Source organism: Microcaecilia unicolor, chromosome 14 (assembly GCF_901765095.1).
Source record: "Microcaecilia unicolor chromosome 14, aMicUni1.1, whole genome shotgun sequence".
Taxonomy (NCBI): Eukaryota; Metazoa; Chordata; class Amphibia; order Gymnophiona; family Siphonopidae; genus Microcaecilia; species Microcaecilia unicolor.
The window spans coordinates 26,663,323-26,679,624 of NC_044044.1; the positions used below are offsets into that span (position 1 = coordinate 26,663,323).

Genomic DNA, 16,302 nt, shown 5'->3' on the forward strand with positions numbered 1-16,302 from the left:
TGCGGAAGTCACTTTATCTCTCTGTGTCTCAGTTTTAATCCTCGGCTCTGTCACTGACTCTCTGTATGTGACCTGGGGGAGTTACTTTATCTCCCTTTGCCTCAGTTCTAATCCCCGGCTCTGTCACTGACTCTCTTGTGTGACCTGGGGAAGTCACTTTATCTCTCTGTGACTCAGTTCTAATCCCCGGCTCTGTCACTGACTCTCTTGTGTGACCTGGGGAAGTCACTTTATCTCTCTGTGCCTCAGTTCTAATCCCCGGCTCTGTCACTGACTCTCTGACCTGGGGGAGTTACTTTATCTCCCTTTGCCTCAGTTCTAATCCCCGGCTCTGTCACTGACTCTCTTGTGTGACCTGGGGAAGTCACTTTATCTCCCTTTGCCTCAGTTCTAATCCCCGGCTCTGTCACTGACTCTCTTGTGTGACCTGGGGAAGTCACTTTATCTCTCTGTGCCTGAGTTCTAATCCCTGAGTGTGATCCTGGGGGAGTCTCTCTTTCTCCCTGTCTCTCAATTTACCTAATTCTAGTCTTGCCCCCTTCGCGCCTCTCTGTCATGCAGTCCAAGCCCCACAGTTGATTTTCAGCTCCTTTCACCTCGGTGGGGGCTGCCTGCATCCTTCCCCCTGACCTTACAGGTAGAGGGATCAACCTGGATGCTTGCAAACACCTATATTTGTTAAAAAGTGATTAAAGTAAATACAACAAAATCATTAATTCTCTTTATAAGAAATTCTACGGAAATATTGGAGTTGGGGGTTGATTAATAATTGATGGGGACCTTCTGCTTTCAATTTCTTAGAGACACGTGGGGTAAATTTAGGGCTGGCTCCAGCTGTCTACCGTGGCCTAGTGCTCGGATAGATCAGAGAACCCTCAATGAGAAACTTGAAATATGAAAAAGACCTGGAGATTGTCCCCTACTCTTAAGAGGAAGGGATTTCTTGAAATTTAGGAATATTGTCCCAATGAGTCTTCTCTGGCTAAAACACTGAATCAGTTCAGAAGTCAGGTGGACATGTTTTTGCAGGAAAAAGCCATGAGTACGATGCCGTAATTTCACAGTGAGGTTACATGCTACTCCAGCAATTCTGAGCCTATTGGCATATTGGGCCAGTGAGAAGAATTAATTCATTCCTGCAAAGCTGGTACATATAGAGAGATTTCTTCTATCTTGTAGAGAGAATCTTTGGGCACTTGGTTTGAATTCAGGCTCTGTAGGCCTCTGGTCTTTCAGCCTAACCAGCTCGGTCACTATAGGTTGGCTGTAGGGTTGACCCTGCAGCTCTATCCACCTTGGTCTAGGGTGTCCCCTCTTCACCAGCACCTCCGGAGCCTCCACTGTTCCCAATTACCATTTGGTGGTTCCTCGGCCTGGGTTCACCTAAAGGCCTGAACTCAAAGTCCAGTGTGGCCTCTGCAAGTCCATTCCGCCTCAGCCTTGGAGCTCCTCGTTCCCGGTTGCCTCCCAAATATTTTATTCCAGTGTGAAGGTCTGCACTGATCCCGGGAAGATGGAATGATGCCACCTGGCCTGGATATACTGGGAAGGGTCCTTTGGGTCCGTTCTGGTTTTTGTGTTTAGAAGCTTTTCCTATGGGAAAAAAAATGGCCAATATTCAACTAAAACTACCCCCTTCTTTTTAACTGGAGACACTGGGAATCGAACCCAGCACTTGGCAGTTACTAATTCAGCACCAAACCTCTAAGCCAGCCCGATCTTCATGTAAGAAGGTCTTCGGAACTTCTCTGTCCTCTTGTCTGGTCAGATACCCATTTTCAGCAACTGCTGGTAGCTCGGAAGTAAAATCCGTCACTAGGTTGCTTGGTGCTATTTTTTTTTTTTTTTTGTTACATTTGTACCCTGCGCTTTCCCACTCATGTTAGGCTCAATGCGGCTTACATGGGGCAATGGAGGGTTAAGTGACTTGCCCAGAGTCACAAGGAGCTGCCTGTGCCTGAAGTGGGAATCAAACTCAGTTCCTCAGGACCAAAGTCCACCACCCTAACCATTAGGCCACTCCTAGGGATTGAAATCCCAACTTTATCTTTCCTTAAAAAAATACTCTGATTATTTACAGTCTTGTATTGGATGACATGTTCCAGCGTTGAATAGCAGGCTTTGTGTAATCCGAGTTTTAGTAGAATATAAAACTGCTCTAAAGATTATAAAGCAATGTCAGGTGATGTATGACAGAGCTGTGGCTGTATCAGAAGCCCCCCCCCCCCCCATCTCCTCCACTGCCCTTTCTCCCCCCAGTATTGGGTGTTATTAGGAAAGGTATGGAAAACAGGTGTGAGGATGTTATAATGCAGTTGTATCGCTCCATGGTGCGACCGCACCTTGAGTATTGTGTTCAATTCTGGTCGCCGCATCTCAAGAAAGATATAGTAGAATTGGAAAAGGTGCAGCGAAGGGCGACTAAAATGATAGCGGGGATGGGACGACTTCCCTATGAAGAAAGACTAAGGAGGCTAGGGCTATACAGCTTGGAGAAGAGACGGCTGAGGGGAGACATGATAGAGGTATATAAAATAATGAGTGGAGTGGAACAGGTGGATGTGAAGCGTCTGTTCACGCTTTCCAAAAATACTAGGACTAGGGGGCATGCGATGAAACTACAGTGTAGTAAATTTAAAACAAATCGGAGAAATTTTTTCTTCACCCAACGCATAATTAAACCCTGGAATTCGTTGCCGGAGAACGTGGTGAAGGCGGTTAGCTTGGCAGAGTTTAAAAAGGGGTTAGACGGTTTCCTAAAGGACAAGTCCATAAACTACTACTAAATGGACTTGGTAAAAATCCACAATTTCGGGAATAACTTGTATAAAATGTTTGTACGTTTGGGAAGCTTGCCAGGTGCCCTTGACCTGGATTGGCTGCTGTCGGGGACAGGATGCTGGGCTCGATGGACCTTTGGTCTTTTCCCAGTATGGCATTACTTATGTACTTATATGCATTTTAGGTCCAAATAAAAAAGCCATTACAGAGTATATAAAGGGAGTTTCTCAGCCAAAAGAGCACGGAAGGAGCCGGGCAATGAGAGTGAGTTGTCATTATTTGCAGAATTAGGGGCCGATGCTCAAAGCTTACCGCGCCTGTAACGTTCCGTTTTAGCCGATTTTGCATGTATGTTGATGTGCGCCTAATGCTCAAAGTGTTTCGCTGCTGCTTTTACCGTTGGCGAAAGCAGTGGCCAAAAACGAGATGCAAATATATTAAAACGAGCTCGTTAATATTAGAACAAGCATTCCGTGCAAGGCGCAGAAGGAAGCACCACCTGCCTGTAACATCCCCAAATTTCCGGCAGGTTCGAGATGGCATTGCGTGTGAAAGCTGAAAGAAATCCCACGTGGAACATAGTCAGCAGGTGATAGTGGGAAGTTGGAGAAGGTTTTGAGAAAGACCAGGGACACGAGAGGGTCGTGGGGGATAAAAACACTTTATTGTTGGTACTTGCAAAGATGCAAAACCCCGACAGGGCACCCGTGTCTCAGGGGTCATAAAGTGCTGTGGTTATCCAAAACAATGTATGAATCGAGCACTGAAGATCCGCTTTAGTGAATATTGGACTGGTCTTGAGAAAGTCCTTTGTAATTGTGATGCAGTTGTGACTTAACGCTATATAGAAAGGGCAGCTTCTCGGTGGTCTGTATTTTTAATAGTATCTGCACTTTTTATGTGTGTGCATTGTATGCGTGTGTGTTCTCCCTAGAACCTTAAAACATAAAAAAGAAAAATGTTCTGGTTGCCATGCACAAAACACAACAATCACAAAAACACAAGAATAGCCATATTGCGTCAGACCCAATGGTCCATCTAGCCCAGTATCCTGCTTCCAACAGTGGCCAATTCAGGTCACAGGTACCTCACAGAAACCCAAATAGTAGCAAGATTCCAGAACCTCAAAGAGTAACAAGATTCTAGAATCCCAAATAGTAGCAAGATTCCAGAACCTCAAAGAGTAACAAGATTCTAGAATCCCAAAGGAATAGCAAGATTCCGTGCAGAATCTCAAAGCGTAGCAACATTGTTCCTGGCAGAACCCAAATAGCAGCAACATTCCATGCTACCAATCCCAGGGTAAGCAGTGGCTTCCCCACGTCTGTCTCAATAGCAGACTGTGGACTTTTCCTCCAGGAACTTGTCCAAACCTTTTTTTAAACCCAGATATTCTAACTGCTGTTACAACATTCTCCAGCATCGAGTTCCAGAGTTTAACTGGATGCAGTTAGGTATTTCCATACACAAAAGGGGCTTCTAATTTCAATTGTATCTGAGGCATTAGAGGTGAAGTGAATTGCCTTAGGTTACAAGAAGCATGAGAGGGGCAAACGGAATTTGAACCCTGGCTTCCCTAGTTCTTAATCTGGTGCTCTAACCATTAGGCTACTCCTCTAAGTATAGATGGATGGTCAAAGGTACCCAAGGGGTCACCAATACACTGTTCCCTTGGCCCCATTCAAGGACCCCAAAGTGATGATCCACCAATAGACTGTTCCCTTGGCCTCACTCAACGACCCCAAAGTGATGGCCCAAGGGACCACCAATAGACTTTTCTCTGGGCCTCACTCAAGGACCCCCAAAGTGTCTCTTACTGCTCATGCAAGTCAAGAGTATAACTCTCAAGTGATTATAAATAAACTCCCTCTCAATGTTGGCACCCACCAGCCAGTTAATTCCAGATGTTGGGTATTTAATACTATCTGAGTCCCCACTCTTGCCCTGTAGATGAAATAAACGTTATTGTCCAGTCTCCCCTAAAAGTAGTCACTTAAACAGCAAGCCAGAATGATCTGTGCATTTTCTTCTCTTACTTTCACTAGGTTTCCATTATTCCAGTGTCTTAATGTTGATCTCTCCCTCTGCAGATCATGGCTTCAAGATCCCTGACCCCAAGCCCATCTTCTGACTCAGACAAAGAGCTTGCTGCTGGCATCACCCTTCCTCTAGGTGCTTCACACCAACAGGATCCTGTTACTCCTCCACCCCACATCTCTCTGCCTCCAGTGGAGAGAGACTGTCTTCATCTATTGCAGCAAGACTGTTCTTCCTTGATGCCAAGAGACTGCCTTTCTCCAGTTCAGAGAGACAATTTATCACCCAGAAATAAATGTTCTTCATCTACATCAAAGGAAAACCCTTTATCTCAACTAGAAGAATGTTCTTCAGTTATTCCAAGAGACTCTCCTCCTTCAGTCCAGTGGGTTAGCCCTCCTCCAATGCCAGACTCTTTGTTATCCATACAGAGAGATCATTTATCTCCGGTAAAGATGGACAGTCCTGCAAGACACAGGAATTGTTCTTTGGCAATGCAAAGAGATTGTCCTTCTGTAATCCAAGAAAGCTGCACTTCCCTGCATCAAGTCTGTCTGTCTCCAGTGCGTAAAGGAAGTTCTCCTCCAAGAGACTGCTCTTTATCAGTGGAGAGAAACTGTCCATCCCCAACACAGATGGAATGTCTTGGTCCAGTACAAAGAGATTGCTCTTTATCAATGGAGAGGGACTGTCCTTCCACACTACAGAGGGACTCACCTCTTATCCAGCATCTCAGTCCTTCCCCTCCCTGTCTGACGCCTCCCTCTCAGCCAGCCTCTCCTGACCATGCCTTTGTTGCACTGAACCCTGTTGCCACTGCTTCCCATGTTCCCGTGACCTCTCTACCCCTGGATGAGGTCCTCCATGAGCTGGCTTTCAACGGTGAGCTAGACCTTCAACGCTACTCCAATGGCCATGCCCCATTAGCAACAGATGGAGCAGAAGAGCGTGGGCAGGAGGCACGTAAGTACCAGTGCCCAGTTTGTGGCAAGCGCTTCCGTTTCAACAGCATCCTCTCTCTGCACACACGCATTCACACTGGGGAGAAGCCCTTCCAGTGTCCCTACTGTGGTCACCAGGCCACTCAGAAAGGCAACCTGAAGATCCATCTGCGCACCCATCAACCTGGTGGTGACGAAGTGGTCAGTGAGGAGACCCGGTTGCTGCTGGAGCTGGAGGAGAGAGCACTCCTGAGAGAACAGCGCAACCAAGGAATGTCAAGACAGTGGAAGCACCCGTCATGGCTACTGGAGGTAAAGACACCGATGGTGGCCAAAGAGAAACCCGAGATTCTGCCAGCTCCTCAAGACGAAGAAGAGGAGGAGGAAGAAGAGGAGGACGAGGAGGAGGAGGTGGTGCAAATCCCGATCCCTGTTACCCCTCCCTCACTACCACCTCCGGGATTCCGCTGCCCATTCTGCAAAGGAAAATTCCGGAAGGCCCGGGAGCTGGAGAAGCACGTTCATATTCTCCATAAGCCCTACCGGTGCACGATCTGTGGATTTGCAGCCACCCAGGAAGAAGGCCTGGCACGGCATGCAGAAGAAGTGCACCCAGTGAGGGAGGAGGAAGCAGTCGTTGAAGTTGGTGAGCCAGTGCAAGTAGCACCGCCGACTACACCGGTAAAGGCAGAACCACCAGTAGCAGAATTCCGTTGTGAGGTGTGCAGCCAAGCCTTCACTCAGTCGTGGTTCTTAAAGGGCCATATGAGGAAACACAAAGATTCTTTTGACCACAAGTGCCAAGTATGTGGGAGATGCTTCAAGGAGCCCTGGTTCCTGAAGAACCACATGAAGGTCCACCTTAGTAAACTAGGGCTGAGGGGGGACAAGACCACAGCATCAGAGGTCTCCACATCCAGACCCAAGAAGGAGCAGGATCTTCTGGGATATGACACCTTCTACTCAGCTTTCCTGCTTTCTGCCAGCCAGGAGAAGAGGGAGCAGCTGGTGAGTGTGGCAGAGAAGGGCTCCTTCTTGGGGTACCTCAGCCTACGGTCCCCCTCTGATGGGAGCTGCACAGAGAGGCTGCAGGCCACAGCCAGGGCCCTGGAGGTGGGCCAGGGGCAGGTTTGGCATCCACCAGGACTGGAGCCTTCAGAAGTCTGCTGGGTGAGCGGCAAGGGAAAGCAGAAGCGGAAGGGCCACTCCAGGAGGCCCAAGGACAAGAGATCCCAGGTAGGCCCGGCAGGACTTTGTGATGGGCCTTCGAAAAATGAGGAATTTGGGGGCACTTGCCGCTGTCTTGAATGTGGTAGAACGTTTGGGAACTACCAGCAGTTGGAGGCCCATACTGCAATGGGTCATCATACCACCAGGGAGGAAGAGGAGTGGGCTGGGAGAGGGGCCTCAAGAACTTCCCATGCCAGTCACAACGGAGGCCACGGAGTGGGAGGCCACAGTGGAGCTGGAAGAGGAGCAGCGCATGGGGTGTCCCTGCAAGCAGGAAGATTCCCAGGTATCAAAGCAGTCTGTCTGTCTGTCTGTCTTCACTCTTCCTGTACCTCTCTGAATCTGTCTTCTGATTTCTCTTGTAATACTATTTCCTTGTACCATAATGGTGACATTATTTTCTGGGTTAAAATATTTATTTATTTATTTGGCATACTTGATACCGCCCAGTGGCCTACATAGAGACTTCTAAGGGGTTAACGATTAAAAAATAATAATATGTGTAGGGAGATAGGGATGAAAGAGGATCCAACCATAACTGAAAAATTTGAAAATGTGTGGGGTATCATAGATCTACAGGGGAGAGGGATATCTAAACTTTATGATTATATTAGGGGAGGGGACTTTGTAAAATTACCGTACATGAAGGCGTGGGAGAGGGATCTGGATACTGAATTGACTGAAATAGATTGGAGGCGAATTTGCTTAGAGGCCAAGAAAGCATCTATATGTGTTCTTATCAAGGAGAATGCATATAAGGTACTGAGCAGATGGTACTTCACACCGGATAAAATAAAAGCAATGTTTCCAGATGCCTCAGACACATGTTGGAGATGTAAGAATGGGAGGGGAACATATTTCCATATTTGGTGGGAGTGTCCGGTACTACAGGTATTTTGGGGGGAAGTAACAGGATCACTAACTACAATGTTGGGCAGTACGGTTCCATGTGATCCTAAGTGGTGCTTGTTGGGTTGGGGCACTAGGAGGGGGAAGAGATGGCAATGCAGACTAAAACGAATGGGTATGGCTGCGGCGAAAGCTATGGTGGCCTTAAATTGGAAACAAACAAAGGGCCCCACGGGGAAGGATTGGGTGGAGAGGCTTAAGATAATAGCGGCTATGGAAAAGATGACGGACAGGCGTAGAGGGAGATATTGTTCCACTGCTGACGAATGGACGCAATTGGAGACACTCTTTACTGGGAACATAGAGAGTAGGACTGTTTAAGCTACAGTTTTGAAGGGTGGGGGGGGAGGGAGGGGGGGGTTGGAGGGGGGGAGGGCGAAAACACTTGTGGAACTGGACTGAAGTTTACCTGGTTGGAAAGTTGGGGGAGTCATGGGCTCCAAACTGTTGTTACATTGATTGATGTTCAATAAAAATTTATAAATTAAAAAAAAATAATAATAATAATAAAATAGAGAAAAAAACAGAGGCAGCTATGCTGGGGGAGTTACTGGAGTTGAGGAAAAGGCAGATGAGATTAAGTGAGTTTTCTGGACCTGTTCGAATGCTGCAAGGGGGGGTGGGGGGTTGATCTCTAATGTGGCAGGGGAGGTCAATGCAAAGTTTGGGGCCGATGTACCTGAAGGCAGAGTGGAGGGAGATACTGAGATGGAGGAGGAAGGGGGGAGGGAAGGGAGGTTGTGGTCAGCAGAACAGAGGAAGGGCAGCGGGGTGTAGGGAATGAGCAGATCATTGAGGTAAACAGGGGGAAGGAGGGGTTCGAGAGTTGTAGATTTTATATTTGATTAGGACAATAACGGGTTAACCAGCGTTCTGCATAGAGGAGGAATGTGGCATGGTCGAAACGGTGTGCGTTCTGAAGGTGTCCAAAAGAGCTGAACACCTGAAGAGACTTGGGTGGAAGGGGCAGCCTGTCAGATTCCCTCAGCACAGCGAGGGAACAATCCCAGATTCTTCTGCAAGGCATCTTTCTCTGTAAACAATGTTACTTCTTGGTAATCTGCTGTCTCGATACCTTTTCTCTTGCTCCAGATGAGAGTGAATCCCAGAGCAGAGGGTACGGATCAGATGGGAGCCGGATTTTCTCTGGCAAAGACTGTCCATACTGCGGCAAATCTTTCCGATCCTCACACCATTTAAAGGTGCATCTCCGAGTGCACACAGGTAAGATGTATGGTCTCTGGAGCTCTTGATGTTTTCAGCCCGCTGTGTTCTCTGCATTTTTCTGGAGTCTTCACCAAATTTATTATTTTTTTTTTTACATCCTCTGCAGGGGTGGACTGAGGGTGGTCTTTGCCCCATGCCTGGCCACTGCCCGACACCCCCCTGCCGCCACAGCCGATGTCCCCACTGCCCCGGACTTTCCTGAGGGATCCTGGTAGTCTGGTGGCCTCTGGGAGGGGGGGGGGGCATATTCTTTCCTGCCTGCTGCGGTGCTGCTATTCCCCCACCTGCTGGCATCACCATGTTTTCAAAATGGCAGCCAAAATTTCCCACTGTAGTCCTGCGGGTCTCGACAGTCTCATGAGACTTCTGCAGGAAGGGGAATAGTGGCAGCCCAGCGAGCCAGGCAGGAAAAAACATGTTCCCCCCGCTGAGGCCATTAGATCATCAGCAGTGTGCCAGGCATCTGGGCAGAGCCTCTGGGCCCCCTAGAACCTCTTGACCCTTGGGCACTGCCCGGTTGCCCGAATGGTCAGTTCGCCCCAAGGGAGGGGGATATAGAAACCCCTAGGTAGCTATGAACAAGAGAGAAAATGGTATTAGGAAATTGTCCCTATCTTCCTCCAATAAAAATTTGCAAAATGGCCTCATGGTGGCAGTGCCAGTTCTGGACTGCAGTTCTCGGCTTTCATCACTAGAGGGGGCATGTTAGTCCAGCTGCTGCCCACTAACCAAGCCTTTACAGTTTTCTTGTTTCTTTCTTCCCTAGGTGAGCGCCCCTATAAGTGCCCGCACTGCGACTATGCAGGCACACAGTCTGGATCACTGAAATACCACCTGCAGCGTCATCACCGTGAGCAGAAAGTGGTGGCCAGTGGACGGACAGCAGGCGTCAAAGTGCCCTCCCCCTACCAGCATACCTTGCTGGTGCAAACTGGGAGGTATCACAGCTTCTACCTCCCCCAGCACTGGGCAGCTGCACAACTCACACCAGTGAGGGCTGTGGATGAGAAGCCCGGGAGGCAGAGGGTGCCCTCTACTGGTGCTAGCAGTCTTGGAGACGTTGGCCCAACTTTCTCAGACCTCGCCAAGGTCTTCCAGAATCTGTCGGAGAGCGAGAGCCACCTGAAGGAGGAGCCACTGCCACCATCATCCCTGGCAGTCCCTGTTTGTATGCTGGAAAAGCAAGAAGACAAGGTAGGAGGGAAAAGACGGAGACAGCCGCCACCACCCCAGCCCCAGCAAGAAGCAGATGTGCCCTCTCCACCTCCACCACGCGTTTCCCGGAGAAAACCGGCAAGCACAAGTCGTGTGATCACCAACGGGAAGCCAGACTTCGAGCCTCTAGATCTCTCGTGGCGGCCACCGGCATCACCAGGCATGGACAGCGAAGTCACCCTTCATCGTTGCCCCTTTTGCCCTTTTGCTACCTCCTCTCCAGAGCTGATGGCACTTCATCTGCAGGTTCACCATAGCCGAAGGTCCCTCAGGAAGGAGAGGACCCCAAGAGGGCCTATCAAAAATGACACTGATACCACCAATGCCTTCCTTGGAAAGGCAGGGACCCACCTGCTCTCTGGAGATTGTGAGATGGTGGAGGATCTGGGTCAAGGACTGAAGGAGGACGAGGAGGAGGAGGAGGAGGAAGGCGAGAGCCCAGAAGCATTGGAGGAGAGAGACATGGATGGGAAGGAGACGCCGAAAAAAGGAGCAAAGCAGGAGAATGGAGTTCAGGGTTACTTAAGCAGAAGCAACTCAGAAGAGGAGGAAGCAGAGGGGGAGAGGCTTCCTGAGCATCGGTAGGGGGTAGTGCAGAGAACTAAATTCTAGTCCAGCATCTTCCTACCCCACGCCCCAGCAAAGGTCACGTCTCAGAGTCACTGTGAGGACTTTAAATGAAAAATAGGTACATTTTACCCATGATGCCTTCTGCCCTCATCTCCCACATATGTGTCCTCCCCCTGATGCCCCTTACTTATCACAGTGATTTCTTCCAGGAGGTGGGGGGAGGAAGTGGGACAGTGGAAATGAGGAAATTGAATGACAGGTAAAGAAGGACTAATGATTTACAAAAAACAAACAAACTAATTTTATATCTAAAATTTCAGATCTTGTGAGGGTTGGAATTGAACAGTTTATGAGACAAGAGTTTTAGAGCTTTGTGCAGGGGTTTTCGGGGGGGGGGGGGGGGTTAGATCATGAACCCTGAAGAGGGTGGATGCTGTTCTGCTTCCCAGCTGAAATTCCCTGGGGATAGTTTTAAAAAATTAATAAACCAAATCTGGTCTAGGATGTTTACTGGGGATCTGGCGTAGGTGGGGACAGAAGGGGGTGGCAGTGGAAAATGTACTTTAGCCTTTGATATGAAACACTGACTAACAAAGATTACAAAGCTACTGGGAGTTTTTGGAATGGGGTAGTAGGGGGCACAGAAGTGATCTGGGTGTTTAACTGCCTCACAGGTTGCAGTTCCAGCTGACAGCCACACGATGGCAATATCACTCCATTTCCTGACTTGCACAATGGCTGCCATTGAGCCGCCATTCCCAGACAGTATTGTGCTAGCCACTCTTCAAAAAGGTAATTAATTACAGTTACTAGTTACTTCTCTGCTTTAAAGTAATTAGATACAGTAATTAAATTAAGAAAATTGTTGATTACTGATTACAGTTACTTGCTTAGAGTAACTAGTTGCTTTTCCTTTACCGTTACCACATCCAAGAATACTTATGGCATGTGAAGAGGGAAAATATCCATCTTATGTGCAACCCCCCAATGCAAACATTGCATAACTTCACCTCTTAATGCTTATTTCAATGAGGTTTGACCAACTCATGCCAACCACATCCTCTATCATGTCATGTCATGTTGTGCTAGTTAACTCTTCAAAAATAATTAATTACAGTTACTGGCATAGTGAATAAGCGGTAATTCAATATCGCACAGCATTGCTACCAGACAATGAAACTTTTATATTTTAAGAGGGGAGGGATGTTGGACTATAATTCCCCTCCCCCCACACACATGCATTTGATCATCAAAATGTATAAAATTACATATTTAGCCATGCTTTTTAAGTCCCTGGGGAGCAAGGTTGATGTAGTCCTGGATTTACTCCATTGCATGCAGGGACTTCTAAGTCTTGCTTTTCTTAGGGGATGCACTACAAGCCCCTGCATGCACCGGGGTAAATCCAGGACTGAATTGACCCTGTCAGGTAAATCTGGATCCAGCTGGCAACCGTTACTGGGGAAAGGAGTGGGCATCCTGTGTAGGGTTACCCTATGGCTCCAGAAAAAAAGGCAGACACATTGATCCAGTCCGGGTTTTGCTTCCATTGAAAGCAATGGAAGTAAAACCCAGACTGGCTCGATCTGCCCTCCTTTTTTTGGAGCCATAGGGTAACCCTAATCCTGTGGCACCCATGGCGTGATACCGTCATTCCACATCAGAAGTTACCTGAAAAAAATAGGAAACAAGGAAAAAATAATCATTTAAGAAATAAAAAAAAATGGCCTGTACAGATTTTCAAATCCTTACCTCAACTCTTGAGCGTGTGCTCTTGGAGAAAGGAAAGCAGAAACAAATTTAGCTGAACTCTTGTATCCCCACCTTCTGTTGTATGTTACTGCCCATTGTTAAGGTCTCTAGGTCCTAGCTTGAAAACCTAAAAGTGGGAGTCCACCCTTTCCTCATCTGATCCCCCGGTCTCCCTTCCAGAGATACAGGAAGGGAAGTATCCAGTGAATACAGGGGGCTGGGACAGCACAGGACAGGATAGACCCCCTGTAACATCCCTAACAAAGAGCTAAGAGATACAGGGGGGTAATCTTCAGCAAAGTGGGACAGGACAGAACCCATCACATCACTAGAGAGGGCATGAGAAGTACAGGGAAGTAATATCCACCTTTCTAATTTCAAGGGGCTGAGGGCCAGATGCACTGAACGAGCCAGCAACGTGGTTTTTAAACTGGTTCTAGCCAGTTTAGCGCGCAAGTAGTAAACCGGGACGTGCACAAAAGGGTTCTCCGAGCCATTTTCCTGTCACGGTAGCAGCTAACGAAAACGGAATGCAAATGAGCTCATTACTATTATAATGTGAATGCGATGCGACGCACAACCGTTTCCGACCCCACGCACTGTGGAAAACCTAACGGGAGGTCTGCACCTCTCGTTGGGGCTGCTGTGAGCGGGACCCACGCAGAGGAGGACGCCCATCGCAAAAATCGGAAGCAAAAAAAAAAAGTCCAAGTGCTCGTCAGAGATGTCCTTTCAAGTGCTAACACTTGGACGTCCTTCACTCAAAAAAAAAAAAAGGACGTCCCTGACGAACACTTGGACGTTTTTTTTCTTCAGATTTTGTGATGGGCGTCCTTTTTGGACGTGTTTTTCTTACGTGCCCGAAATGACCACCGCCAGGGAGAATCGGGGATCGGGACGTGCGAGGACGTCCAAATCAAAACTATTTGGACGTCCCTTTAGATTATGCCCCTCCAGGTCTCTCGCAGCCAATCACAGCGCGTTTAGGGTCCCGCTCTCTCCCTCTGTTGCACAATGCCTGGCAATTTATTGGTTGTAGACGGCTATTATACACGCAGCTTGTCTGCGTGTATGAAGCCGTCTTTGGCATGCGCAGATCAGCCAGCATAACGCTTGGCTGCTCTGCGCATGTTCAGCTGGCCGACTGGCTTCCCCTCCTTAGGAAGGAAATCGCGTGCAAATGAGCTAACAGCGAGCAGCTCATTTGCATGCGATTACCTTCATGCATGCCCGTTTTTTTTTACCGATTCGCTAAGGGATCGGTAAGGGAAGGGCTCTTTCCGTGGAGTTAGTGCATCTGCCTGTCGCCGGAAACGACCCTCTTCCCCCTCTCTGACGTCCGATACAGTGCTGGGTCTCACTCAGTGAAGCCTTGTGCTTTTAATTTTTCCTTGCCGTTCCCTTAGAACCTCAAAATAGATTGTGGCTCTGAGCTAGAATTACTGTAGAAATTGTTTTTTGTTTTTTTATTTTTGTAACTATTTTTTAGTAAACTTTAAGAAAAACCCCGGAGTAGGGGAGGGGGGGGAAGGGAAAAGAAAAAAAAAAAAAACCAAACAAAATTTTGAAATGCAGAGAAAGTGATGTTAAAAAGATGTAAAACTGTTTCTTCAGACTGGTGACTCTGTGATAACTTAGTGCGACTCGAGCCGCTGTTTTCTAAGCATCGTACAAATATTTCATGTTTTTTTTTTTTTTTTAGGTTAATATTCTTTTCTTGTAGAAAATGAAAATAAAGGAACTCAAAATCTTTCTGTGCCAGTTTGGTCTGAAATTCTCCCCATGTTTGGATCTTTGTATTGGGGTGGGGTGGGGGGGGTGGGGGAATGATTCTTAAATGATGACACCGGCTAAGGGACTTAATGTTATGGAATCAAATAATCTGGTATTTATTTATTATTAGGATTTATTTACCACCTTTTTGAAGGAATTCACTCAAGGCGGTGTACAGTAAGAATAGATCAAACATGAGCAATAGGCAATTACAGCAGTAAAAATATTCGAACAACAATACAAAGTATGGCATGGTATACTGCTTGCAATGACAACACAATATGTACTAGAACATTATAATTGGTAGTGAAGGGTAAGGCAAAGTTGTGACATATAGATGAGTAAGAAAGTAGGAAGAATTAGAAAGTAAGGTGATTGATTTGAAGAAAGTTGCACGTCAGGTCAGAGAGATGGTTAAATATTATCTCAGCTAGGGTAGGAGTGGATAAACATGTCCCGCTGCAGTATGGATATCTGGTGATAGACAAAAGGAGCCAGCCCTCAGACTTACCAACTCAGTGAGGGGGTCTTTGACTAAGTCACGCTCACGTTTTTAGCGCACGCTAAAATTGGGCAGGCGCTAAACGTTAGAGACGCCTGTAGGAATGCATTGGCGTCTCTAACATGAGTGTGCCTTAGTAAAAGACCCCCTTAGAGATTCATATTACTCAGATCAATGCTTGAGACTTTGGCCAGTCCTGTTTTTAAGTTATATCCCACAGCAGTGTGGGATTTGTAGTGCCAGATCTCGCCTGTTGAAATCAATGCTGCATATCCCTTAATGCATCTGGACAGAATGGTCAAGAAATCCAGGACTGTCCCAAAATCTCCAGCCTGGAACTGGGTAACTTGGCATCTCTGCTCACTGCAGGTCAACTCAACAGGCTGATCCAAACCTGGTTTTGCCCCATTGCATGCAGGGACCTGAGGTTCCCATTTTTCCTCTAAGAAAATTTGAACTACAACCCCTGCAATGCAGTAGTGTAAAAGCAGGACCAAGATAACAGGACACGGCATGATGTCACAAGGCTGAAGCCGGTCTCCACCCATGCCACCCAAGAAGGTTTTAATTCTCCCCAATGCAGCTGCTGCCATCTTGGTACACCCAAAATAATGAAATTGATAATGGGCCAGAATAGGCTCATGCCATCTCCTGTTATCAAACCTCCTTGAGCAGGACCAAGGCATCCCATTCAACTGACAAGGGGTGATGTGTCAATCCTAGACGGTGAAGAGTTGTAGAAAACAAGACCACGGGGTCCCAGAATACAGGAACCTAGTAGGAGTAGTAATGCAAACACGATCACAGCTCCCAGAATGCTGTGAGATGGGCAGGACTAATAGAAAAGGGACTACAGGTTCCACCATGCACTGGGACTCTGGGCACCATATCTCGGTTGAGCCTGCACATCTCTTAAGAGTGGACCTTGCAAGTTATTCAACCTTACAGTGGCTTAGGTACAATTTCAGTCATAATTCCTCTTGGGTAGTAGAGACTTAAGAAGGAGGTATTTTACTAAAATGCAGTAACTTTTGTGCTTACCATGCCTTAACAGCAAAGCCCTGCGGCAGGGTACATGCAAAAGCAGCGCAGCAACAACTGAGAGCATGTCTTCTGCAGTTCCTGTGCAAAAATGTTTAATTGGGGTGTCCACTCTGGTCACAATTAGTACAGATACACTTAGCATCTCTCATGACAGTGCGCTGTATGCAGTGCGTTTTTACTAGCAAAAAAGGTGCCGGCACTCAAATGCTAGGCCACCCTTCAGGGGTGAGGTGATCGCTGAGGGACCCACCCCACAATAGCCAGGCCTCCTGCAACCAGTCACAGAATCTATGACAAGGCAGAATTGGTGTGTAGAGCCTG

At 47.5% G+C, this 16,302-nt stretch overlaps 1 protein-coding gene across 1 annotated transcript; it reads left to right on the forward strand.

The window, feature by feature from the left end:
- The first annotated feature begins 5,409 nt into the window (after positions 1 to 5,409).
- On the forward strand, positions 5,410 to 10,925 carry ZNF219 (zinc finger protein 219). Its single transcript, XM_030186655.1, has 4 exons — positions 5,410 to 5,566; positions 5,690 to 7,275; positions 8,991 to 9,122; positions 9,892 to 10,925. The coding sequence occupies exons 1-4, from the start codon at positions 5,454 to 5,456 to the stop codon at positions 10,923 to 10,925; spliced, it is 2,865 nt and encodes a 954-aa protein (XP_030042515.1). The 5' UTR covers positions 5,410 to 5,453.
- Positions 10,926 to 16,302: the final 5,377 nt, after the last annotated feature.

Excerpts from the sequence above, each read along its gene's own strand:
- ZNF219 (XM_030186655.1), top strand. The coding sequence starts at position 5,454 with ATGGAATGTCTTGGTCCAGTACAAAGAGATTGCTCTTTATCAATGGAG. Across the intron at positions 5,567-5,689 it reads CATCTCAGTCCTTCCCCTCC|GGCTTTCAACGGTGAGCTAG; the intron begins CTGTCTGACGCC and ends CCTCCATGAGCT. Across the intron at positions 9,123-9,891 it reads GCATCTCCGAGTGCACACAG|GTGAGCGCCCCTATAAGTGC; the intron begins GTAAGATGTATG and ends TTTCTTCCCTAG.